The sequence below is a fragment of the Mytilus californianus genome, unplaced genomic scaffold (assembly GCF_021869535.1).
Source record: "Mytilus californianus isolate M0D057914Y unplaced genomic scaffold, xbMytCali1.0.p SCAF_5, whole genome shotgun sequence".
Lineage (NCBI taxonomy): Eukaryota > Metazoa > Mollusca > Bivalvia > Mytilida > Mytilidae > Mytilus > Mytilus californianus.
The window spans coordinates 68,416,181-68,444,156 of NW_026262701.1; the positions used below are offsets into that span (position 1 = coordinate 68,416,181).

Genomic DNA, 27,976 nt, shown 5'->3' on the forward strand with positions numbered 1-27,976 from the left:
TTGTTATAATTGATATCAAGTATTAAATGAAACGCCAAATTTGAAATCGGAAAAAATCCGGGTTTGTTCTATGCTTATTTTTTCGCGGAAAATTTTCAATGTTGTAAGCGACTAAACGAAAGCAAAAAAAAAATGAATCGCCAAAATTTAGAACGGTTGAAACAAGAACAGGAAATAGCGTTAGAAGAAACGACGGCAAACATTAAGCAGTGGTAATAGTCTTTTTTAATTCATTCACACTAACCTTAACTGCCAATTAGCCTGGCAGTATGTAAATGTTGTAGTCCAAATAATTATGACGTCTTGTAAGGCTATTTTTTTTTATTTTTTGCAGTGACACCTTCCTTGCATAAATGCTAACACTTCTAGTCGTATTTCTACATTTCATGATAAAATTTGGTCTTAAACTTGAGATTTTGCTTTAAAAGTACAGCCGAAAAAAATGTCTGGCTTTTTGAGGTCGTCGCATGCGTCACAGCTTGACTTCAAAATGATTTGCACTTGTACAAATAATTTTTGTATAGACCTTATGAAAAAAGAGAATGTGGTATGATTGCTAATGAGACAAAAGACCAAATAATATATAAGGTAGCAACTATAGGTCACCATACAGCTTTCAACAGTGAGAAAAACCAATACCACAATGCAAGCTCTAAAACTAAAAGTTTAAAGTATGTGCCCAACATGAGAAATGTAATACAATTCAAGCTTGTAAACTAATTATCTTTTGTGAACAAAACAATAGAAGAATAACAAATATGATCAGAGCTCCAGATAAGCTGCGTATTGGCGTTATTATGCAATAAAAACAATTGTAAACCCAATTCAATTGACGATTGCAGCGTTTAAAAACCCAATTAATCCAAAGGAAAACCCAATTAAATGTTGAAACTATGCGTTCTCAACCCTTCTATTCACTAGCTTGTGTGTTATTTACTCTTTTTGATAAATTGTTGTTGCATAAATCTATTTTTGTAACATTAGGAATGCTACTTTCGATATAAAAATGGCAGAGTGTTACCTTAAATAGCTGATCTGAGTCCCGTGTGGAATTTTCCCTAGCCCAAAGCTGTATCCCTGGTAAACATAAGGGACCAGTTTATACAATTTTCTTTGGCAGACCATGAGTCGTAGAGGCAGAAAATAAGCACCGCTAGAACACAATGTAGAAACAAAGTTGTATAGCCTGTTGAACTTTATCACAACATACCACCATGCAAAAGCAGAGAAGTAGTATAAGCAAGTCACATAATAAATTTCTTAGTGGAGAAGGCGACAACTCCGTTCATATGTGATATTTTAGATGCAATCATCGACTGTGTCGTTTCTTTCTCTCATGAAAATACTACTGTGGATTCATTTATTTTCGTGGGTATCAATTTTCGTGGATAGAGAAAAAAAGACGTTTCGTGGTATACGTAAATTCGTGGATCGCTGATTACAAAAAAAATAAATAAATCAGATACGTAATTCGTTGATTTCTTTTTGATTTAGGAGATCATATAACCTCCTTGGTTTGATCAATAATAAAACAAACAAAAAAGAAGGAATTCATTGAAAAAGTTTTGAATTGTCAAAATCCTCGCTTGGTCATTCTAGGTTAAAGTGTTCATTGAAAACTTCTATTACGATAATGGACGGAGACAACTAATTATTTGTTTGTTTTACAATTTATAAATTGTTGTCGGAATTTTATAAGGCATTCAAAACTCTATGATTGAAAGCTCATTTTCCTAATCACGATATAATAAACAGTCATAAAAATTATAATTAGTAAAAGGTGTGAAAATAAATGTTCCTGTCTTAAACAATATTACCTACGGGCAATATCCCCGTACTTAATACACCTAATCTCTATTTATTCGATTCCGGATAAGTTCTAAAATTACACAACTTTTCATCCAGTTGAAGCTATCTGGGGCCCTGTTTAAACAATGCACCATCCATGATACTTTTTAATGAGATCTGTTTAAAACATCGTAAATACTTCAAACAAAATATTTTTTGACTATAATTTGATTTTCGAAAAAGTGGATCATAATCTATCAAAGTTTCGTATTGATCGCTTTCTAAATTTTTCCCTCCCTCAGCTCGTTACTGATTACCTTTGTTGTTTACCTGTTCAAGGCCTGTTGACCCAAACAGGAAGTTGCCTAAATGACTGTTTTTTCCGGATTGGACTAAATAGCGATAAGGTGTATCCTATTGAGTTTTAATCACCAGTAAACCAAACTATGACACGGTAATTAACAACTTGCAGTTATTTTCCATGAACAGTTTTAATCAATTTTAAAAAGTAAATTATCAGTGATATTCGATATATTTATTATTGATTTAATCAAAATACTTGTATCTTCTTTCATTAAAAACACGTGTTATGTTACAATGTTTATCGCTAGTCAACACTATACTAGAACTGCATAACATAACCGGAAATAAACATCGAACTCCATACACATTTCTCGGGATTATTCTTCGTTGAATTCTTAAATTCGTGGTTCGCTGTGACCCACGAAACCCACGAAAATTGGTATACCACGAATAAAAATGAATCCACAGTACTTAAATTAATGAAAGACACATAGTGACAGATAAGACATTCTTTGCCTGGAAAGGAAAGTATCCATGGCTAAATAAAATCGATAAAATTGGAGTCTCATATATATATAATATATTCTGTATTAGATATCTAGTATTTGTTCAATTATCTTAAATCCACTAATTAGCAGTAAACAATCATTAACAAAGGTGATAAAACTGCCAAAGCATTAGGTATTTAATGTAATCCCATTGTCAGTTAATTAGTGTTACACAATCAGGTAACAATTTTACTGGAAACACCGGTAGGCATGAAATTTGGAAATTTTATTTTTTTGAAAAGGGCAGAGGGGTGCATTCTTTTACTTTAGAGGGCAGAAAGGGGGGTAAGGGCACCAAGGGTGGGCGGGAACACTGTATATCAGACATGGCGAATTACATTGCAATATCATGCATTACATTACAATTACTTTGTCAAAACCAGCATTATATTATAATTACAAGTACATGTATTTTGGAAAGTAATGCATTACATTAAACATTACTTTACCAAAGTAATGCATTATATTACACATTACATTAGACCAAAATGTCAACAGTCAAACAAATGTTATCAGCTTTCTGAAGGTTGTCATACAGTTTTTGATGTTCATCCTTGGCCTTATTCTGTATCAGTTTAGATGAGAGATGTTTCCATCTCAGAATTTGAAATTTTGGGTTATGCTTTTCTAAAAAGTTCTTAAAGTTTTGACTTTCAACTGTTGAAAATGGGAGTAAATCACCAGCAATATACTCAGTAAGTGAATCTATAGCTTCTTTTTACTTTGTGTCATTTAATTGATATTTCTGACTACCAGATGGTTTTAAAAACTTTGACAAGGTTGATTGTTCTTCTGTGGCAGGCTTTTTATTGTTAAAGTAAACATCTCTGTGTTTTCTTTAAAAAGGAAACAGAGATGTTGTAAGGAATTTATTCTACCATAATGTTTTTGTCCCCTGCTAAATGCGTTGCTGGGGACATGGAAATACTGGGCTTATTAGCGCTCTCAGATGTACAGTTCTTGCCAGATTTTTGTGAAACTTATATCATAGGTTTATATCAGCAATGTCTTGGACGAGATCGAAAATCAGTGACGATCAATTATTTTTAAAAGAGTTATACCGCTTAGAAACATTAATTATATGGAAAATTGCATCGTTAGTGCTCTCACGTGTACAATTCTTACCAGATTTTTATGAAACTTATATCATAGGTTTATATTAGCAATGTCTTGGATAAGTTTGAAAATATGTGCCGATCAATTATTTTTAAAAGAGTTATGCCCCTTGGAAATTTTGATTATATGGAAAATTGCATTGTTAGAGCTCTCATGTGTACAATTCTTGCCAGAATTTTATGAAACTTATATCATAGGTTTATATCAGCAATGTCTTTGATGAGTTCGAAAATCAGTGCAAATCAATTATTTTTAATAGAGTTATGCCCTTGGAAATATTAATTGTATGGAAAATTGCCTTATGAGCGCTCTTATGTGTACAATTCTTGCCAGATTATTATGAAATTTATATTATAGGTTTATATCATCAATTTCTCAGACAAATTTGAAAATAGGTGCTGATCAATTATTTTTAAAAGAGTTATGTCCCTTGGAAATATTGATTATATGGAAAATTGCATCATTAGCGCTCTCATGTGTACAATTCTTGCCAGAGTTTTATGAAGGTTTTATCATAGAGGTGGTATTCATCGAAAACAGATCAGCTATGACCGAAAAAACGATATTCTTACGATAATAACTACAGACGCACTTATGGCACAGCTGACAGAAGAATAATGATCGAAAAAGTGAATATTATGCATTCCACACGCATTAACAGACTTTCGGTTAGATCTTCTTGCTAAATGTATATTTTCCCATGTAAATGCATTGTTTCAATTCATTGATTAAAGTTGCTTATCTTTTAATTGAGAAACAATGAATTTCATAAACTTGATAAACAGAGTAGTTTTTATACAACCGCAATTGGTATGATGTTGGAGTCGTCGTCATCGTCCGAAGACACATTGGTTTTCGCACTCTAACTTTAGTTTAAGTGAATGGATCTCTTTGAAATTTTACCATATTGTTCAATACCACAAAAGGAAGGTGGGGATTGATTTTGGGGGTTATGGTACCAACAGTTAAGGAATAAGGGGCCAAAAATAAGCATTTTCTAGTTTCCAGACAATAACTGTGGAACGGTGTATGGATCTCTCTGAAATTATACTGCAAGTTTCCATACCACAAAGGGATGGTTAGGATTTGCTTTGGGGGGTTATGGCTCAAACCGTTTAGGAATTGTGGGCAAAAAAGGGGGAAAACAAGGTTGTCCTGGTTAATGGACAAATACTTTAGTACAAAACATAATTTAAAGCAGTGTAAGGGAGATAAATCAAATACATCATTGAAATTATCTCCCTTACACTGCTTTTAAATTATGTATAAAGTAATGGTTAATGAACAATTAAGATAATTTAAAACAGTGTAAGGGAGGTAATCAAAATACAACGTTTTGGTTACTTCCCTTACACTGCTTTAAATTATGTTTAAAGAAATGCATATTTATAAAGGAAGACCAGTAAAAATATCTGCAAATGTTGCATCTTTTTTTTTTACAAAAAAATCCATATGAAAGATTTGACACTATATTTTAAATTCTATTATAAAATAGATTAAGTTAGCACTATGGTAAATTTAAATGGGTAATTATGGTTGCAAACTCCATTGGAAATTTGAATTGAGATTATGACCATATCTTGAGGGAAAGACTTTTTTTGGGGAAAAAAGGGGGGGGGGGGTTTAAAAAGAAATTGTGGGGGGTCAATTTTTTCTCATTTCAGATTTCAGAAATTAAAAAGAATTATTCTTCAAATATTTTTTTTTTTTCAAATTTCAAATATTGAAAAATTTCAAGAAGTAATCTTTAATTGCACAGTAAATACATGGTAAGATTCAGCATATCAAACTATGCGCCATGCATTAGATTTGTAAAATCTTTGACCACATATATTTATTTGTTATGCCGAATCTAACCGTGTATTTAGATTTTTAATTTTGGGTCCAGTTTTCAAATTGGTCTACATTAAGGTCCAAAGGGTCCAAAATTAAACTTTGTTTGATTTTAACAAAAATTGAATATATGGGGTTCTTTGATATGCTGAATCTAAACATGTATTTAGATTTTTGATTTTTGGCCCAGTTTTCAAGTTGGTCCAAATTGGGGTCCAAAATTAAACTTTGTTTGATTTCAACAAAAATTTAATTATTGGGGTTCTTTGATATGCCAAATCTAACCGTGTATTTAGATTTTTAATTTTGGGTCCTGTTTTTTAAATTGGTCTACATTAAGGTCCAAAGGGTCCAAAATTAAACTTAGTTTGATTTTAACAAAAATTGAATATTTGGGGTTCTTTGATATGCTGAATCTAAACATGTGTTTAGATTTTTGATTATGGGCCCAGTTTTCAAGTTGGTCCAAGTTGGGGTCCAAAATTAAACTTTGTTTGATTTCAACAAAAATTGAATATATGGGGTTCTTTGATATGCTGAATCTAAACATGTATTTAGATTTTAGATTTTTGGCCCAGTTTTCAAGTTGGTCCAAATTGGGGTCCAAAATTAAACTTTGTTTGATTTCAACAAAAATTGAATATATGGGGTTCTTTGATATGCTGAATCTTACCATGTATTTAGATTTTTTATTTGTGGGCCCGCTATCAAATTGGTTCATATTGAGGTCAAAAGGGTCCAAAATTAAACTTTGTTTGATTTCATCAAAAATTGAATTATTGGGGTTCTTTGATATGCCAAATCTAGCCGTGTTTTTAGATTTTTAATTTTGGGTCCCGTTTTTTAAATTGGTCTACAGTAAGGTCCAAAGGGTCCAAAATAAAACTTAGTTTGATTTTAACAAAAATTGAATTCTTGGGGTACTTTGATATGCTGAATCTAAACATGTGTTTAGATTTTTGATTATGGGACCAGTTTTCAAGTTTGTCCAAGTTGGGGTCCAAAATTAAACTTTGTTTGATTTCAACAAAAATTGAATATATGGGGTTCTTTGATATGCTGAATCTAACCATGTATTTTGATTTTGGACATTGGACCATAATAGGTAAATTAAAAAAATTGAAGTTCTTAGACCACATTCTTTCTGTGTCAGAAACCTATGCTGTGTCAAATATTTAATCACAATCCAAATTCAGAGCTGTATCAAGCTTGAATGTTGTGTCCATACTTGCCCCAACTGTTCAGGGTTCGACCTCTGCGGTCGTATCAAGCTGCGCCCAGCGAAGCATTTTATTTATATTACAAAAAGTTCTTTTTAGTGCTATATTTATTTGATAGTTTCTGAAAGATGGAAAAATATAATTGTAACTATAAATGATTATTTAAGACATAAACTGAAACAACTGTTACATTAATTGTATTCTCGGGTAAGAATTTAACAATATAATGAATAAAATAAATAGGATACATATGGCCCTTTATAATATTGTAAAAACCAAACATTGTTTAATGTTAAGTACATTTACATAGAATTTGAAAATCACTATCTACATATATACATCCACTCACTGATCCATACAGAAATCTGGTGTCAGAATTTGTGATCGAGAAGTTGTATTTCAGTAATTACTTAACAACATAACAAAGGCATAAAATGATCAAAATATAGATTGACAAGAAGTACACATTAACATATCTGACACTTGAAATAAAAATCCAAATTAATTGAAGCTACTGTTTGCCTGGGTTAACATAACAGCAGTGGAAGCACAGTCAATTTTGATGAAATTTAAAAATCAAGAATTACTTAAAAGTGGCCATACATTAATTAAATAAAATTGAGAATGGAAATGGGGAATTTGTCAAAGAGACAACAACCCGACCAAAGAGCAGAAACAGCCGAAGGCCACCAATGGGTCTTCAACACAGCGAGAAAAATCACACACCCAGAGGCAGGCTTCGGCTGGCCCATAAAAATATATGTGTACTAGTTCAGTGAAAATGGACGTCATAATAAACTCCAAAACATATAAATGAACTAAAATTAAAAAAACATACAAGACTAACAAAGGCCAGAGGCTCCTGACTTGGGACAGGCGCAAAAATGCGGCGGGGTTAAACATGTTTTGTGAGATCTCAACCCTCCCCCTATACCTCTAGCCAATGTAGATCGAATAAACAAACACACAGCAATATGCACAGTAAAACTCAGTTTAAAAAAAGTCCGAGTCCGATGTCAGAATAGGTAACAAAAGAAACTAAGCCAAATGACAATGATACATAAATTAACCAAGGACTACTAGCAGTTACTGACATGCCAGCTCCAGACTTCAATTAAAAGTGATTGAAAGATTATGTCTTCATCATATGAAAATCAAGCACAATCCCTCCCGTTAGGGGTTAAGTATCATACCATCATAAAATATATGAGAAGAACATAACCCGTATCATGCCAACAACTGGTTTTAGAACAAATGTGTTTATTTCCAATGCAAAGACCCTATGAGTGAATCAATATTAATACCAAAATATGCCATCTTCAATGACCTGCCAACAGTATCGTAACTATATCCCTTCTGTTTAAAGGTTTGGTTAGCTTTTGAGGTGAATGCCGACATTTTTGTGCTTTGTAAAGAATATTACCATAAAAGATTGGATGTGAAATACCTGAACGTATAAGATGTCTGCATGTTGATTTATATTTACGAATAATGTCCTTGTACCGATGATAAAATTTAGTAAATGTTTATTTAGTTTGTGATATCGAAAACCCTGGTGTAAAAATTTTTCAGTAATACAGAGATTTCTTTCATTAAAATCAAATACGGTGTTACATACATGAGCAAATCGAACAAATTGAGATATATAAACACCATAAGATGGTGACAAGGGAACACCACCATCTAAAAATGGATAATTAACAATAAGAAATGAAAAATCATCTCTTTTATCATAAATTTTGGCATCAAGCTTCCCGTTAAAGATATAGATATCAAGATCCAGGAAAGGGCAGTGTTCATTGTTAGTATTAGCTCTATTTTAAAGTCAGTTCAGCAGGATAAATCTCTTTACATACTGAAGTTGTCATTATTGAGAGCCAATATATCATCCAAATATCTAAAAGTGTTGTTAAATTTTTGTATTAGATGTTGTTTCGATGGGTCTTTGCTGATTTTAGTCATAAATTGTAACTCATAACAATACAGAAACAGGTCCGCAATAAGTGTATGGCTTAAAAAAAACAATAATAAAAACAACAAATCCAAGAAAACAGTAAGGATCTGTTAGTTACTGCCTTGAATCCTTCTTTTCCCATTCATTTGCCCTTTCTCTATTTTCTTTTTGCAGCAATTCAAGAACTCACAAAATGATGAATTTTAAAGGGAAACTTATCCAATCTATCAAGTTCTAAATAACAATTTCTATAATTCTAAATTTCCATTACTATATTTTTTCCTAACCATTCTATCATCATATCAGTTTTCAACTTCCTAAGGTAATATTGCTTCTCAACAATTTCATAGTACTAGCAAATGGGTTTATATCAAATAAGAATACGTGCTTGCCTATATTATCACTGACATGATACCGGTAGTACATTTAGAAAAAGATCTGTATTCTAATGAAAAGTTATTTAACTGCTTTTAACAAACTTTACTATTATCAGTTAACTTTAATACCAGTGCTTATGTGTCTTTTCAGGGAGAAATTTAGAACAGATTACAAAGCATTAAAATCTAGACTGAAGACATTACCAGACAAAGTAACTCATGATGTTATGGTAAGTTTAGTTTAGTAGATACACATATAGGTGATTGACACAGGCTTTTACATATGTTTAGGAGGCTTCAGTTTAAGATTCCCATACCAAAATATGCATATATGCATGTATATCTATTTATGAATCCAAAACTCAAAAAATTTAAAAACAGAATGTATGGAATTCAATCAAACTTTCTTACATGTCATGGGAATATAACATGAACTTAGCCATTTCTGTCTATATCAGCTTAAGAGAGTCCTTTGAAAACTGATATTAATGTTATTTTAAACCATTGTCTTGATGTCAGTCTATTCATTTACCGTGGATTCTTTTTCTAGAATCAACTCTTCTTAATCTATTGCTGAAATGGACTCGCAAAATTATATTCAATTGTTTCCTTTGTGTGCAAAAGTTCATTAAGTTTGAATTAGCTAATTTACTGGTTTCTGTTCACTAATGGAAATTAATTAAAAAATTATCTTAAAATTTTGTAATTTTGATATGCCTTCACTGGGAATTGAACCTTTTCTTGAAATCTGTTGTGTGTGACTGATATCAACACCGTGACGAAACCTCTCGGCTACCAATTCAATGGTTTACAACTTATATGTCTATTTTATATATATAAATGAACATATGATACATATCAGTACAACGGACACACAGGGCTTGTACCTTTATATATACATAACAGACAAACGTATAGTATAAGTTGGTAGCCAAGAGGTGACAACGATCAATGAGTTATAGAGTCGAGTTAGTAGATACTTGTCGGTTTAGGTTTGAATCCCTGTTTTCTCTTTGTTGTCCCTATTCTTTAGTTTTTCTGTTTTTCTTAGATTGTATGTTATTGTGGATATTTTTGTAATAATAGCGGGTTTTCCCGTTTATTTTTGGATCATTATTGGCTATTTCAGGTATTTTAAAAGAAACTGATTACATTCAATTTGTCCATTTTTGTTTTTGTTTCGCCTGCAACGAAAGTCGCAGTATGCGAGACATAGGTATTACTATCCGACGGCGGTGTTGGCGCGGCAGCGGTGTAAACTATTTGTATAAAGCTTTATATTTCAGAAGGTAGAAGTCCTGGATGCTTCAATACTTGTATGGAGATACCTTATGTTACAAAGTTTTCGTCAATCATATGTCCATTGTCCTTGATCTCATTTTCATGGTTCAGCAACTGCTTGAAAAAAAATTAGAGTTTTTTGTCATGTGAATTTCTCACTTATTATGAGTAATAGGATAACTATATTTGGTATATGGGTTCCTTGCAACGTATACATGTCAGTCAGACAGAGTTCACCTGACCTCAACCTCATTTAATGGATCAGTGATCAAGGTTAAAAGTACGTGATTAGGTCTGTTTCTCAAATACTATAAGCAGTAGGTCAACTATATTTGGTGTATGGAATGATTGTAATGGGTACATGTCAGTCTGACAGGTTTCATCAAACCTTGACCTCATTTACTTGGTTCATTGGTCAATGTTAAGTTTTTGTGTTCTGGTCTGTTTTTCAAGTACTATAAGCAATAGGTCAATTATATTGGTGTATGGAATGATTGCAAGGTGTACATGTCTGTCTGGCAGGCATCATCTGACCTTGACCTCATATTTATGGTTCATTGGTCAATGTTAAGTTTTTGTGTTTTGGTCTGTTTTTATACGCCCGTTTATGGGACGTATTATGGTATACAGTTGACCGTCCGTCCGTCTGTCCGATTCAGATTTTCCGTTTCCGAGTTTTGGGGTTTTATTCATTAAAAAAGGGGGGATTTTCCAGTTTTCCGACATTAACTCAAGAATGCTTTCACCAACTTGCAAGGAATTTTGGTGAATTGTTTATATCTTTTGACATGAGCTCCCTTTTGATTTTTATAAATTTTAGATTTGACGTTTCCGTGTTACAGGGTTTTTTATTCATAAAAAAAGGGGGATTTTCCAGTTTTTTGACAATAACTAAAAAATGCTTTCAGCAGTTCTCATGGAACTTTGGTGAATTGTTTATATCTGTTGATGTAAGCTCCCTTTAGAATTTTATAAATTTTAGATTTTACATTTCTGAGTTATGGGGTTTTATTCATTAAAAAAGGGGGGATTTTCCAGTTTTTGGACAATAACTCAAAAATGCTTTCAGCAGTTCTCATGAAACTTTGGTGAATTATTTATAGCTATTGATGTAATCTCCCTATTGATTTTCATAAATTTCAAATAAATATGACATTGAGAAGAAATTGAACTTTATTTGTTTATAGTCTGACAACAGATTTACTAAGTATTGCACAACAGCAAGAAATCTTTAATTGAATATAAATTCAATTCATATAACCAATTTCAAGTTCTTTGTCTACATTTATTCAGAAACCTATAATTTGTCAAATATTTAATTACAATCCAAATTCAGACCTGTATCAAGCTTGAATATTATGTCCATTTTTGCCCCAACTGTTCAGGGTTGGACCTCTGCAGGCGTATACAGCTGCGCTCAGCGAAGCAGTTTATTCAATTAGCATACGAAATAGAACAACTATATTTGGTGTATAAAAAGTTGTAAGGTGTATATGTCTGTCTGGAAGGTATCATCTGACCTTGGCCTAATTTTTATGGTTCATTGTTCAATGTTAAGTTTTTTGTGTTTTTGTCTGTTTTTCAAGTACTATAAGCAAAAGGTCAGCTATATTTGGTGTATGGAATCATTGTAAGGTGCACATGTCTGTCTGGCAGGCATCAACTGACCTTGACCTCATATTTATGGTTCATTGGTCAATGTTAAGTTTTTGTGTTTTGGTATGTTTTTCAATTAGCATACGCAATAGGTCAACTATATTTGGTGTATAAAAAGTTGTAAGGTGTGTATGTCTGTCTGACACAATTTATCTGACCTTGACCTCATTGTCATAGATTTTTAAAAATGTCAAATTTTTTTAATGCTTTTAGTAAAACCTTTAATTATCTTTAAGACTTTCAACATAAAATCAATGGTCAGTAAAGCAGGCGAGACATTTCAGCGTGTTCACAATTGTATAAATATAGTATGATTTCATCTGTTTTACGACATATCTTTACAAATGTATATTCCCAAATCCCTATGCGAGTTAATCGTGATGTGCCTCGGATAAGTTTCTTGCTAGAAATTTAGGTAACATACTTGTTATATATACTTAGTCTGAGTTAGAAATAAGTTCAAATATGTCTTATTTTGTAAATTATGGATAATATTCAGATGCATAATAATTTAAGGAAAGACATGTTGTGTTATATTTGTATTTCTCTAACCAATTAATTGTGAACTTTGATTTATTAATGCATAATTGAACATGATAACAGGGTTTTGCAAACTCACTTACAATGACTTCTAATTTAGAAAAGGCTTAAATTGTGAAAAGACATCAACACAATAGTTTAAGTAAGAGACACAATGGCTAAGCGGTGATTCATGAAAAACAAACCATTCGCCCTTTGGGCTCATGGTTACTTTTTCAAGAATCAACGCTTAACCATTGTATCTATAATACAGAAATACCAGCATTCTAAATTTACCTTGTGTTTATTTTGACTATCTACTCTTGAACATTGTTCAGTTTTATTTTAGAAAAAAGTATTTTTGCAGTTTATTATTTGAGTGTCTTTAATACAAAAATATTGAATCAACTTTGGGTAAAAACGTGATGTTATTACTACATGTTGGTCATTTATTGTACTGCCGGTAAAGGTCTGATTTCCTTTTAAGGCTAGCTTCTAGCTACCACTGTAGTTTTAAACTCTGTTTTTGAAATAACATCTTATTAAAACCTTAAGAAGTGTGTTACTTGTTAGTTTCTTTGCTTACTTATCCTTTTCATCCCAAAAAGGACATAAGGCTACCAATTTCTATGCAGTTTTGTCTTATCCCTCATCTCTAGGTCTATTTTCTCATATTTATTTTATGTTAGGACAATATATGTCTTTCATGGTTTTAGAAATTGAAATCTTCTGCATTTATTTGATTTATAGAATTTCTACTCTTTTTCTTTAAAATGATGCTATATTTTTCCACAAAAATTGTGGAGGAAATTATAAGAAGTACATGTAGTAACAAAGCACTTATGTGTATGGAGTTTGAACTTGTTGTAAAAAATCTTATTTCCTGTGTGGTAGAATAAACATACCTTTTTTTGTGTCTAAACTTAGTGATCAAACTTTTTTCTGCCTCTTTCTACTGTTGCAAAATTATTTAGTTTGAATCGCATAATATTTACTGTATTCTACTGGAAAAGTTGATAAGCAGGTATGAACAAAGTTTATCAGTTAATTAAGTCTCCCAAACGAAGTTTGGGAAGACTTATTGTTTTTGCTCAGTTCTTATTATTATTCTTCTTCTTCTTCTTCTTCTTCTTCTTCTTCTTCTTCTTCTTCTTCTTCTTCTTCTTCTTCCTCTTCCGCCGCTTTTAAATTTGAACTTGTCCGCACCCGTTCTCCAAAACCGCTTGTCAGATTAACTTAGGGTTTCACAATATGTTAGACTAACATGTCTAGTGGTGCAATCAGGGTTTTGTTTGTGCAATGGGGTTTATAAAGGGGTACTGTAAATTCTGAAATTATTGCGATGTTTTTATTATTGCGAAAAATGCGACAGGGTTATAATCGCAATAATTTAAACTCGCATTTTGAAATTTTTTATATGAATTAAACAGGATTTTTCTCAATATCGCAAAAATTTAAATCGCATTTTAGTCTAAAATGACAAAATCGCAATAATAAATGCACGCAATAATTTCTGAATTTACAGTACTTTGAAGGGCAAACAGAAAAGAGGGTTTTACTATAGAACCCTATGGGATTTTATTTTTTAAAATTTTCAAATGATTATAAATTGAAAACCGTTTGTGATAGACACAATCTTTTTAATTGAAAATGTTCTAAATGATAAAGCCCATTAAATGAAATACAGGGTTAGTCCCCAGGGGCCACCCCCACCCCCTGCCATTTAAGAAAGTTCTAATACCTTGTAAGTGGTCAAGATCCCCACCCCTAAACCATATATATTTTGGTTTGTTATGTTAAGATGGTTTGAATGATATACAGGGTTAGTCCCCAGGGGTCATCCCGACCCCCTGCCATTTGAGAAAGTTCTAATATCTTGTAAATGGTCAAGATCCCCACCCCTAAACCATATATATTCTGGTTTGTCATGATAAAGCACATCAAATGTAATACAGGGTTAGTCCCCAGGGGTCACCCCCACCCCCTGCCATTTAAGAAAGTTCTAATATCTTCTAAGTGGTCAAGATCCCCACCCCTAAACCATATATATTCTGGTTTGTCATGCTAAGATGGTTTGAATGATATTGTTGAGAATACCGCGGGAGTTAAGACGTCGCGTTTTACCAATTGTATCTAGGGTTGACGTCAATGCGGGACGTAGCCTTAGCAGCTCGTATATATATGAAGTAAACGTTAAACTGTATGGTTGTGTTCTTTCTGTATAACAATAGTTGAGTTAGCCCCGACATTTATGGTGCCGTAACCAAAGGATTACATCGAAGATGGAGAAGTTAAAGAATATTAGGACTGGAAATAGAAGTGCAGTGACGAGACTTTTCCGAAAATTCGAGGAGGCGAAGGAAAACACGGACTTCGACAGAGATGAACTACTTGCAACATACGATAATCTTACGCAAAAGAAGAAATTGTTGGAAAAACTGAACGAACAGATATTGGAAGCAACGGATTCAGACAACGTTGAAAGTGAAATAGTAGATACAGATGAGTATTCAAATAATTTAGACACTAAACTTAGACATTTTCGTAATTTTATACAAATTGGTCAAAACCGTACACCAAGTTCCAATGTAACACAATCTTCATATCAAGTACTCAATGTAGAAAGCCCTCCTTTCCGCCCGGCAAATGTTGATAACTTTCAAAACGCAACACCATTCTATGCTTCATCCGCCGCTCAACCACAGACAAGCTACAATGGCTATGATACAGGTCATATTGCTCCACAAAATATAGCTAGTACTAGTAACCATCGTTTACCCAAGTTATCACTACCGAAGTTTAATGGCAACATTTTAGATTGGCAAACGTTTTGGGACTCGTACAAATCTGCTGTACATTTTAATCCTACTTTGACAAACATTGAGAAATTTAATTATCTGAAATCGCAACTTGAAAGCAAGGCATTAAATACGATAACTGGATTTGCGCTTACAAATGGTAATTACATGGAGGCTATAAATGTACTCAAGGAACGGTTCAGACAAACACACAGAATTACGGAAGCCTACTTACAGGCACTTTTAGATATTGCCCAACCACGATACACCTTGTCAAGCTTAAGATTATTTTATGACCAATGTGAAGCCTACGTAAGAGGTTTAGATTCGCTCGGACAACCTGAGACGTCATATGGAACTTTACTGGTACCGATTATCATGAGAAAGTTACCAAGTGAAATCAGACAACACTTAGCAAGAGAACATGGACCGTCCAGTTGGAATTTGAAAGATCTGAGAAGGAGCATATTGAATGAAATTCAAATCATGGAGGCAGGACAAAATACAGGTACATATCTCGAGTCTTTAGACCGTCAGTTCGCAACTGCATCTACATGTACATTTCATACAGGAACAGAATCACCGCGAGAAAACACATCACACAACGCGAAGAGCCAACCCCGGAATATTACAGAAAGACCATGTGTTTTTTGTAAAGAGATACATGCACCAGCACACTGTACCAATGTTAGTAATCATAAAGCTCGCATGTCTATCGTAAAACGTGATAATTTATGCTTTAATTGTTTAGGTAATCATCATGCTAATGAGTGTCAATCGAAACGAACGTGTCGACACTGCAACCAGAGACATCATTCCAGCCTATGTAGTGCAAGTAGCAATGTTAACAGCGAAGGTTTAGCATTCATTACAAGCAATACAAATAAACAGATTCAATCTACACCCGTCAATCTTATAAATGACACTGAAAACGAGGAAGATACTAAAGTTTTGCATTCATAGACACAGATGCGTACAAATGTGCTACTGAAAACGGCTGTAGCTCCTGTATGGTCAGGTAATATATGTATGGATACGAATGTTTTATTTGATGAGGGTGCACAAAGATCTTTTTTAACAGATGATCTAGCGAAGAAATTGAATTTGAAAACTGAAGGAGCTGAAGTTGTAAACCTATCGGCATTTGGAAAGGACAACACAAGCACGAGAGAACTACGCAAAACCACCGTATTTGTCGAAACCGAAAATAGTCGTAAATTTCCTATTGAAGTCCTTATTGTTCCTACTATAGCAGTTCCAATTCATAATCATATGCGGTATATGGATTATCTCAAAGGATTAAGACTCGCTCATCCAGTTACTCAGGACAATTCTTTTGAGATATCGTTACTTATTGGTGCCGACTACTATTGGAACTTTATCGAAGATGAAGTAATAAGAGGAGACGGACCGATCGCGGTTAAGTCAAAGCTTGGATACTTATTATCAGGACCCTTACAACCAGGAAGGGTACGTTCGTCTACGACATCTAGCATATTGAACGTACTGGTTTCGAATAAATCAGAGGAATTTAGCTTAAAAGAAATTATAAAGGAACAGACACGTCGCGGATTTATCGAGAGAGATGAGGAAGCAGAACCGACAGGGAAAATATTAAAAGATGGACTGAATGATACGTATCTAATGAACTGTTGTGACTTATTATGGACTGTTACGAAAATGTTTGATTTATTGACTTACTTTCAAAAACCTATAATATGATACTATTTCATTGAAAGAAGGAACAGGTGCACGGAAAATATAGACATACTGTGATTTGTGTATACGAGATAGACTCATTGTGATTTAATTCGAAGATAACTAATCTGGAAGTTAATGACTGTGCTAAAGTTATTAAGTTAAAGTCAAGTTTAGATTTGATAGACAGTAATTTTCATTCATTTTTACTTTATTGTAATTTAATTTTAATATTTACTTTTAGCGGCCCGGAGAATGTTGAGAATACCGCGGGAGTTAAGACGTCGCGTTTTACCAATTGTATCTAGGGTTGACGTCAATGCAAGACGTAGCCTTAGCAGCTCGAATATATATGAAGTAAACGTTAAACTGTATGGTTGTGTTCTTTCTGTATAACAATAGTTGAGTTAGCCCCGACAGATATACAGGGTTAGTCCCCAGGGGTCATCCCGACCCCCTGCCATTTGATTGATTGATTGTTGGTTGCTTAACGTCCAGTGGCTCCCTGCCATTTGAGAAAGTTCTAATATCTTGTAAATGGTCGAGATCCCCACCCCTAAACCATATATATTCTGGTTTGTCATGATAAAGCACATCACATGAAATACAGGGTTAGTCCCCAGGGGTCACCCCCACCCCCTGCCATTTAAGAAAGTTCTAATATCTTGTAAGTGGTCAAGATCCCCACCCCTAAACCATATATATTCTGGTTTGTCATGCTAAGATGGTTTGATTGATATACAGGGTTAGTCCCCAGGGGTCATCCCGACGCCTGCCATTTGAGAAAGTTCTAATATCTTGTAAATGGTCGAGATCCCCACCCCTAAACCATATATATTCTGGTTTGTCATGATAAAGCACATCAAATGAAAAACAGGGTTAGTCCCCAGGGGTCACCCCCACCCCCTGCCATTTAAGAAAGTTCTAATATCTTGTAAGTGGTCAAGATCCCCACCCCTAAACCATATATATTCTGGTTTGTCATGCGAAGATGGTTTGAATGATATACAGGGTTAGTCCCCAGGGGTCATCCCGACCCCCTGCCATTTGAGAAAGTTCTAATATCTTGTAAATGGTTGAGATCCCCACCCCTAAACCATATATATTCCTGTTCGTCATGTAATGAACATTTGAATGACGTATAGGGTCGGTCCCCAGGGGTTCCTCCCCACCCCCAATGTTCTAGTATCTTGTAAATGGTTGAGATCCCCACCCCTAAACCATATATAATCCTGTTCGTCATGTAATGAACATTTGAATGACGTATAGGGTCGGTCCCCAGGGGTTCCTCCCCACCCCCAATGTTCTAGTATCTTGTAAATGGTCGAGATCCCCACCCCTAAATCATATATATTCTGGTTTGTCATGCCAAGATGATTTGAATGATATACAAGGTTAGTCCCCAGGCATCACTAATGCATATAACTTTACTGGACCAAACCAATTTTCACTGGATGTTGCCCAATGTCAGGCGACCCTGGGAATTACGAATTATGGGAGCTTCGTTTGGGAGACTTCGTAACAGCATCCTGTTACAATCATTTCTTGTTAAAGCAGAGTAGCACTGCTATTTTGTTTGACTTACAACTTTCATTTATTACAGGTTCCATTTGGTCCTCTGGCTTTCATGCCTGGAAAGTTAGTCCATACCAATGAAATTCTTGTCCTTCTAGGAGACAATTGGTTTGTTGAAAGATCAGCAAAACAAGCATGTGGAATTATTGACAGAAGAGCCAAATGTAAGTTGAACTGCACTGAATTGCTTCAAAATGATAATTGTTCTCTTGCTTCTTGTTAAGATTTTTTTGAATTTCAGTTAAATTTATAGAAAAAGGTTATTAGGTCTCTTACTTTTGTAGTTTTCTGTATGATTTTTACTTGTAAGGCAAAAACAAATTCTTTTGCAAAGAAAAATTTCAATTTGTAAATAAGCGGATTTAAACTTAATTGGAAAGCCTGAAGATGTTATTTTTTTTTTTTTAACATTTTGTGAATAAATTGGACTTCATTTAATCACTGATGATGGTTTATTACATATGAAGTCCTTTCTTTTACACCCAGAAATATAAATATTTGCTCCCTATTACCCTTCTGTTTTGACTTTTTCCAATCAAAGTACTTTTTTTATATTTAGTAAACAACAATCATTCATAATTTAGTAAACGATATTGATGCTGTAAAAAAGACCTTGATTTGAATTAGAGTTATCTCTCTTTCCATTGTGCATTATCCATATTATTATGTAAGTGAGTTGGATAGAGATACAAAAATATATGAATGTGGTTATACTATTATATGAATAAAAGAGGTATACCTCAATGAGACAGAAGTCATAATTTAGTAAAATTTAATATTGATGTTTTCAAAAAAAAAATTGATTTGAATTAGAGCTATCTCTCTTTACATTGTACATTATCCATATCATTCTGTAAGTGAGGTGAATGGAGATACAAAAATGTATGAATGTGGTTAAACTATTATACGAATAAAAGATCATTCTATGTATACTTCAATGAGACACCAATCATAATTTAGTAAATTTAATATTGATGCTATAAAAAAAACCTTGATTTGAATTAGAGTTATCTCTCTTTACATTGTACATTATCCTTATCATTATGTAAGCGGGTTGAATGGAGATACAAAAATATATGAATGTGGTTATACTATTATATGAATAAAAGGACATTTTGTGTATATGTCAACGAGACAGCAACTCTACAACACAAAAAACTTAACAGAATAAACATATTGTCTGCAGTCTGTTTTCATGGTCCTCATTTTTAAAACAATTTGAGAATAAAATCAAATTAAGATTGTGTCTCAACATTAGAGAGTGTGTCCCAAATAAATTCAGATAGATTCTGATGACAAAATGTTTAAGTGATTACTGTTGATAGTTATAGGGAATAAAAGATATGATTTAACTTCTGTTATGTATTTTAAAGATCTATATTTGGCCATTTTCATTGGACAGTGGGTTTTTGAAAAAGAAAGAAGAGTTATTTCCCTTCTAATAGAAATACAACAATTTGAACCAATAACATTGAAATGAAGAAAAAAACATATGCAAAGGTTATAATAAACTACAAACTTAATTTACATTAATTGGACTGAAAGAGAAAAAAAAACATTTGTAGAAAATTTGAAAGTTTCCAATCTGTAAGATTACATTCATACTAATTTGTTAAAAAAGTTAAACATGCTTCCCTTTGCCTATAAAATATTTTATGTGAATGCTTGTAATTATCAGATTCTTCCTATTTTATTTAAGCAATTCACAAGGAGATAGAAAATTTACAGAAACAAAAGGAGTTACTTCAGCCAAGACTTGATGCTGTCAAAGGACAATTTTCAAAGGTATTTTAACTATTGATATTTTAAAGTATTAATTAGTATCTTTAGGAAATCTTGGATGTAATGGAACTCTATATCTTAAATTTTGACTTTGATAAAACTAAATTCAATATCTGATAATAATTCCTACATGATGAAGTTAGGAAATAACAGCAGGCCAAGTCTAAGGTTTTTATAAACCTTATTGATTTTCCTGATAGACCCATTAGAAAAAGTGAACAAAAATGTTTGATGAATCTTCTTCATATTATCAGCAGGAAATATAAAATGTTGTTTATTTGCACATTTCCTAAAAACTTATAAGAGATTTTATATTGTTTATTTATGCATGTACCGAAATTTGGGTTTTCACCAAGATTTCCAATTCACTGATCACGGAAAAGCGATTGTGAAAGTGGGGCATTGTGTCTCATGGAAACATATTCTTGTTTTTTTTGTTAGTTTAGTTTGTTTCTTTTGTTTCTTCTTGCAGTAAATATAACTAATTTGTCCACTTGCAGGAAACAGATACATTTGATATAGTTGAGGAATACAATGAAGAAAAAGAAGAAAAGTGGAAAGGTGAATTTGTTATATATTTGAGTCTTATGTAAATGTTTCTTTATGAGCTAACAAAAACAGAACTAATTCAAGGTTTCATGTTTTTGCTCATCCCTCAGTTTTTATGACTACAATTTCTGTATTATTTGTAAATATCAAGAGTTTACTGTAAATTCAGAAATTATTGCATGCATTTATTATTGCGATTTTGTCATTTTAGACTAGAATGCTATTTTAATTTTTGCGATATTAAGAAAAATCCTGTTTAATTCATATAAAAAATTTCAAAATGCGAGTTTGAATTATTGAGATTATAACCATGTCGCATTTTTCGCAATAATAAAAACATTGCAATAATTTCTGAATTTACAGTATATAAAAATACTTAGATATGGTATGCTTTGCAATGAGACAACTATCCACAAAAGACCAAAGTTTGGTGTAGTCATTTGTGTTTAGCATTTTTCTCAAGCATTAACTTTTTTCTATATCATTTTTGAGTGACTGCTGAGCAACTGTCATTATTTCAGTAGCAAAATATAAAATATATATACTGAAGTATTGCTCTAATTTATATGTAATTTATTTTTTTCTCAACAACTGAATCATGTTAAATCCGTCAGAGGTATAAAGCAATGGTAGTTAGGTCTGAGCATGGAAGTAATATTGAAAGGAATAACATCGTCGTCACTTCAAAGGTTTCATCTGCGTTACCGCCCATCTTTCGATAACTCGTTAATTGGTTAAATATATGGCATGGTAATTGACTCTCGACATGTGATAGATCAAATCACTGACACTTTTCGGTCATTTTCGTGTTCCCGGAAAATTACGAATAGACCAGTTGTTGTCGTATGTACGTACGAAGTAACCCGAATAGTTCACTCGTTACATTCCGCTGCTGTACGCTACCGAATAGAGTCAGTCATTCAATGTTGATTTTAGTCTATTTTTCCTATTTATGTCTTTTTCGATCTTAATAGTTTAGGCCGACAGTTATCACATATTGAATTTAAGAAAAAGGGTGGATCATTTTCAATTTTAATACTTAAAACCATGCAGTTAATTAAGAAGACATTTCGGAAAGTTAAGAAGATGATTGTACAAAAAATATGTTTCGACCCCCTTTTATTAAATACGAATAATCCAAGTCTTCCGTGTATACCAGGCAAATTAAATATTCACAATTTTAAACGTTTCTATTCTTTAATTTGTACATAAACAAATTCATATAAAATAAATTTGCGGTTAGACAGATAGCGTCAAGCTCGTATGGTTGATTTTCTTTTTGCTGTAACGTGCTACATTAATATTAGTATTCAATTGTAAACACTTTTTTAAAATAGATATAAATTTAACATGTTTACGAACTTTTGATCCCGATTTTCATTGTCCAGTTTCAATAACGTAATCAATTACTTGAACTTGAAAGTAAATATTTTTATAAATCTCGATAAACTTGGCACATTTCAACAGTAAAATATTCTATGTCTACATCTGTCTACATTATTTTGTTCAACATCATGTGAAACCTGATCGATTCATCGGTATTTAACTGTTTTACTCGGGATCCGCTTTTAACCGGAAAATACTTTTAGAACAGTTTAAAACAAACGGTAAAAAGCAAAAATATGCTAAATTAAAAACAATTTTCCAAGCTAAACTGTTGTAGGTTGAACAATTCTCGTCCGTTTTTCAAGTTTTTTACATCATACGACTTCTTTCTGAAGGTAGAGGTTTTATATGATACAGCGCCACCTTCTTATTAATAAACCTCGGATTTCACACAGGTGCTTTATAATTACCGGACTCGATAAAATCACGTGACTGATAAGAAATTCCAGATGCCATTTTACAACCGCGGTATCACAGATAGTAACCAAAGGGGTCTTGCCGCTGAGACTATAATTGGATAAAATCATATGACTTTAGTACCGAGCTCTGCAGGCTGTTAATACATGCTAATTAGTCGTTGTTATTCCTTTTAAATATTACTTCCATGGTCTGAGTAAAGATAATTTGAGACCCATCTGCTCCCCCTAGTATTGTTGTCATAATTGGTCCAAAGTGTGACCATGTTTAAAGTTGTTTTGGTTATTTTCAACAATATTTGAACATAGAAATACTAAGGTAAATATTTACTGCAGTCCAAATAATTCCATTAGTTTTATTTATATATTTATCTGTAAATCCTTTTAACTTTATTTGTTTGTTTGTAAGTCATTGTATTTGTTAAGGCATATTGTTTTGACAATTATGTAAAAAATCTGATTTTTCCTTTTCCAAATATTTACAGTACAAGTGTAAACATTCTGACAATTTTATATCTGTAATTGAACATATTTTAAAAGCACCTGTGTGAATTAATTAAGAGATAATATGATAATTGCTGTGGTTACAATCATAATGCATGCTTCTTTGTAACACCATTTTAATCTGTAAGTAAATGTTGCTAATTGGATAAGTCATTTTTAATGGGCAGATAATCTTTTCGTCAAAGATATTTTTCAATCAGGTTGTTGGGTCTATGATAACTTAGGTCAATTGAAAAAATAATTATTGGTTGATTAATACCTCAAAGAATTCATGAAATGCATGTCAAATTGAAGAAGTGGGATTTCAGTGTTTTGTGTGAAAATTTCTTAACCTAGATTTGAAATAAAAACTTTCTTTGATATAAATCCCAAATGAGTTTAGACTGAAAGGAGAAGGTCTGGTTAGGGCTTATTTTGGCCTAAAATTTGAAGTACATCTGATGAAAGATTTTTGACATTTTTTAAACACTTACGTGTCTTCTTCATTCAATTCAATTAGTTTATGTAAAAGATTTGAACTGATTTGGTCATTAAAGACACCTAAATTCAAGCTTAAATATGAAAAATCTATCAAATATGCCACAAAACGTCACTTTTCAGATGGTTTTTGTCAAAAATGGAAGTGGCCACATTCGTGTTCAGTCTCAACCTTTATATATGTTATGTATCATCATCAAATACAACATATATTTAAATATTAAGACTGAACACAAGTGCGGCTACTTCCATTATAGACAAAAACCGTCTAAAAATAAGCACAAATGCTAAAATTGTGAAGATTTCAGTAATTTTGCATGAATTAATGATGTTAGTATCTGACGCATGTGCATTGTATTGTCAAAAACAGCCCATATTTTATGTAACAAAAGTATTCAACTATCCGATAAATAGCTAAAAGCTTACATTTTTAACAAATTTTTGAAATGCTACATTTTGGGGCCAAAAAGGGGTCCTACCGGGCCTACCCCTTTTTAAGTAAACCTTAATTTGGCAATGCTATATTTTGGGGCCAAAAAGGCATCCTACCGGGCCTACCCGTTTTAAGTAAACCTTAATTTGGCAATGAATCAAATTGCTGAATAATGCAAACCTAGATAATGATAACGTTTTCTGCTATAGATTTGAACATTATTTCAGAACTAAATACAGTGTATTATGATAAAAGAAGGCAAAAATAAATAAATCTTTTTTCTGCATAAAGAGAGCAAAAACAGAGTTTCAGTTTTTCTGAACTCTCCTTCATGTTCATATTTCACCAAAAAAATGTTGAAAAAAAGACACTTCTGTTTAACCCATAGTTGGAAAAATGAGTTCTTATTTGAATCTATTTGCTCACAGAAGTTTATTTATTTTGACCCCCCCCCCCCCCCTCCCTAAAAAAAAATAACTGATTTGTGTCCTTAAGAAACACATTACAGAAGTGGTATTGTGAATAATGTTATTTAATAGGTTTTTGTTACTGAATGCTTACTTAAATTGACTTTTTACAACAGCACAACATAAGAAAAATGTCAAGGATTACAAAAAAAGTGTTAAAGAGAAGACAGATGAATCTTCAGAAATAGTCACGCCTATGACAGATAAAGAATTATGGGATAGACTAGATGAGTTAGAGAGAATAGAATCAGAGAGAAGAGAAATGCACAAGTATGATCATAGAATAAATCTGTATATTTGACACTTAAATGGTTTCTGTTAGCTGATGTAAATATTGATCATATTCTTAAATAGTAATTCCAATATGATGCTGTTCTTTCACTTTGTAAACAAAGTCATGTTCCTATTCCAAAAGAACATTGGGTGCATGTGCTTGACGTCACAATTAAAATTGCTAAGTTGGTTGTATTTGGAACAACACAAGAAATTGATACATGTATTAACAATTTTGTTGATGTTGCCTGCTAGGTAATTAAAATCATTCTAAAAAGTAAAATAACAATAATACCAAACTCCAAGGAAAATTCAAAATGGAAAGTCCTTTATAAGATGGCAAAATCAAAAGCTCAAACACATCAAACGAATGGAAAACAACTGTCATATTCCTGACTTGTAACAGGCATTTCCTCATGTAGAAAATGATGATTAAACCTGGTTTTATAGCTAGCTAAACCTCTCACTTGTAAAAGTAAGTTTACATGTATCTGTTCATCTGTTCAAATTGTGAAACAATTGGTTTTCCAGAACATCATTTCTGCCTTTCAAACGTGTCTTATAGGTCTGCTTAAAGGTACAAAAGTTCAGAATTTTCTATTAGGTTATTCTTGTTTATTTCTGATGCATTCACATCCCACACAGATCAAATTTTATATAAAATTTGAAAAAGGGCATTTTAATTTCTCACCTTTTATTTTGCCATATTAAAGTGGACATTTTCATTTCAATCTGTGGGATATTTAATTTTTTTTTTCTTTGGAAGTATAAAATTTCCATTTATTATTATTTTAGATATTTATGTGCAGTTCAACATGCTCTGGTTGCTGTAAAAGTTAATAAAATAGAGATTACAAATTTATGTACATTTTTGTCCTAGTTATCTTAGTTAATGGGGAAAAATGTAAAATTAGTACATTATAACGAACTTTTGAAAAGTTATCTTGTCACTATATCTTCCTAGGGTAACAAGTGATGAAATACTATTACACAAAAGTTATGATAGTGATGATAGCATTCTCAGTATTGACACTGGAAGTGGATCAGATTCCAGTGATAACGACACCAATGACGCACAGGCTCAGGAATCGTCATCAGAAATTGCAGAATCAGATGATGAAGGAAGTGAACCAGTATCCACGACAAAAATAATCAAGTTTACACATACCTCAACAAAACAGGTAAATAAATGGCTTTTTCTAAATCATTGATATATTGTTTACTTTTTCATTCTTTCCATTTACCTGAAAGAAGGACCAGTTGGTTGTGAAATTTAACTTATACAGGTAGGTAAAACAGATTTATCAAGAAAAACATGCTAGTATTTGCTGTGATGTTAGACCAAAGAGGTCATCAGGATTTTATTCCCTAAAATGACTTGACATTTGACCTTTATCGAGTGTCACTCCTTAATCTATATTTCTTTTGGTTCACTATACATTGAAATTTGGAGCTAGACAACTTATTTAGATCAAAACATCCTGTGACTATCTTCTTAAACATCTTTTAATGTTTTTTTTATGGTCATTTAACTTGTGATATTTCAGTTGTGGGATCCAAATATTCTGAGGTCAAGGACTGAACACTATTTTGGATCTAAGATGCAATGATTTTAACCAGTGACCTTTGGACCACCAATTTGAGGAAAACAGGCTTTAGCATAGAAAATCAACTTATACTAAACTTCTGTACTACCCCTCCCTTCTCTTTGTGTCTTCCTCCGAATTCAATTTGTCCACTATCCACATTTATATATACTAGTAACATTCCAAAGTTGTGTCTCTACAAGATGAAGCATAAAGATCATATCTGAGAACCAGTAGGTAAAAAAAATAATATCTATGAATATTAAATTTCTCCCCAAAAGAGGCGTGAATTGTGAAACAGTTGAATTTACAAAGTGCAACCTTTTAAATTTAAAGAAAGTGTTGGTTTAAGAGAATACTTACTCCAAAAAAAAAAAATTATTTGGTCTGTATGGACAATTGGTGTGTGGAGTCACATGATACTCAGCCTAAGGGATTACCAGAACATGTTTGAAAGACTGGAAAACTTAAATTTCAGTTTTTCTTTGGCTTTATAGTACATGTAACAGATTATATTGAAATTTTTGTTACTGTATTATTGAGGACAAAAAATGAACTGATAAAATGATTCAATATCTAGACAAGAAAAAATGGAGTCCTCATAAATGCTACAACACAATCATTAAAAGGAAGAAGCTTTGGCTAATTGCTGGAGATGAATTTAAAAAATATAATATCCAACTTTTCTTTTTCAGACTGCTTCTCGAGTGGATAATACAGATGATGATGATGATGACACTGAGACAAATGAGATTGATATAAAATCTCCAGCCGACATATACTCCCAGTTCTATCCTACATCAGGACCAAGGTCTATACTTAAGGATGATGGCGAGAAACTTAAAACAAAGAAAAATGTGAGATTGATGCCCAATGATACTAAAGATGCAGTACCTGTTCCTGTGGTAAGTTTTTTTTAAATGCTCCAAGTTTGCAACATGGGTCCAGAAATGTTTACCAGCCAATAAGGACATTTTTCAAAACTTGCCATTGGCTCACTCATAAGTCAAAACAGACACCAGTGTCAATGATTCTGCAATATTTTCGAAGTAATTCAATATCTACAAGAGTATACGAATTTCTTGCATTATTAATTGTTTGTTATTTTAATGCCCAGTAAAATTTTATTCTTGACATAAAAAATAACACTGGATGCATAAATTGGTTTCAAAATTAGTACAATTTCTGTCTTCAAATACAGGTTGTCATCATGATGGCAAATGAAATGATTCATATTAATTTTATGTTACAGGCGTTTTCAGATTCTGTTGTTGAGCGGTCAACTCAAATGACATCTTCCAGTAACACTGATGTTGGAATCTCGCAAGACAAACCAGCAAGAATGTCAAGGTTTAAAGCCAGACAACAAGGTTTAGATCAAACATAACAGTCACAGAACATCATTTTTATATTAAAATAAAATAAAATAACATTTTA

The 27,976-nt window shown here is 32.6% G+C and overlaps 1 protein-coding gene across 1 annotated transcript; it reads left to right on the forward strand.

Annotated features, from left to right (window-relative positions):
- Positions 1 to 73: 73 nt before the first annotated feature.
- On the forward strand, positions 74 to 27,976 carry LOC127701322 (unconventional prefoldin RPB5 interactor 1-like). Its single transcript, XM_052205207.1, has 9 exons — positions 74 to 212; positions 9,291 to 9,369; positions 18,695 to 18,830; positions 20,366 to 20,451; positions 20,949 to 21,009; positions 24,797 to 24,950; positions 25,918 to 26,134; positions 27,235 to 27,444; positions 27,792 to 27,976. The coding sequence occupies exons 1-9, from the start codon at positions 133 to 135 to the stop codon at positions 27,924 to 27,926; spliced, it is 1,158 nt and encodes a 385-aa protein (XP_052061167.1). The 5' UTR covers positions 74 to 132; the 3' UTR covers positions 27,927 to 27,976.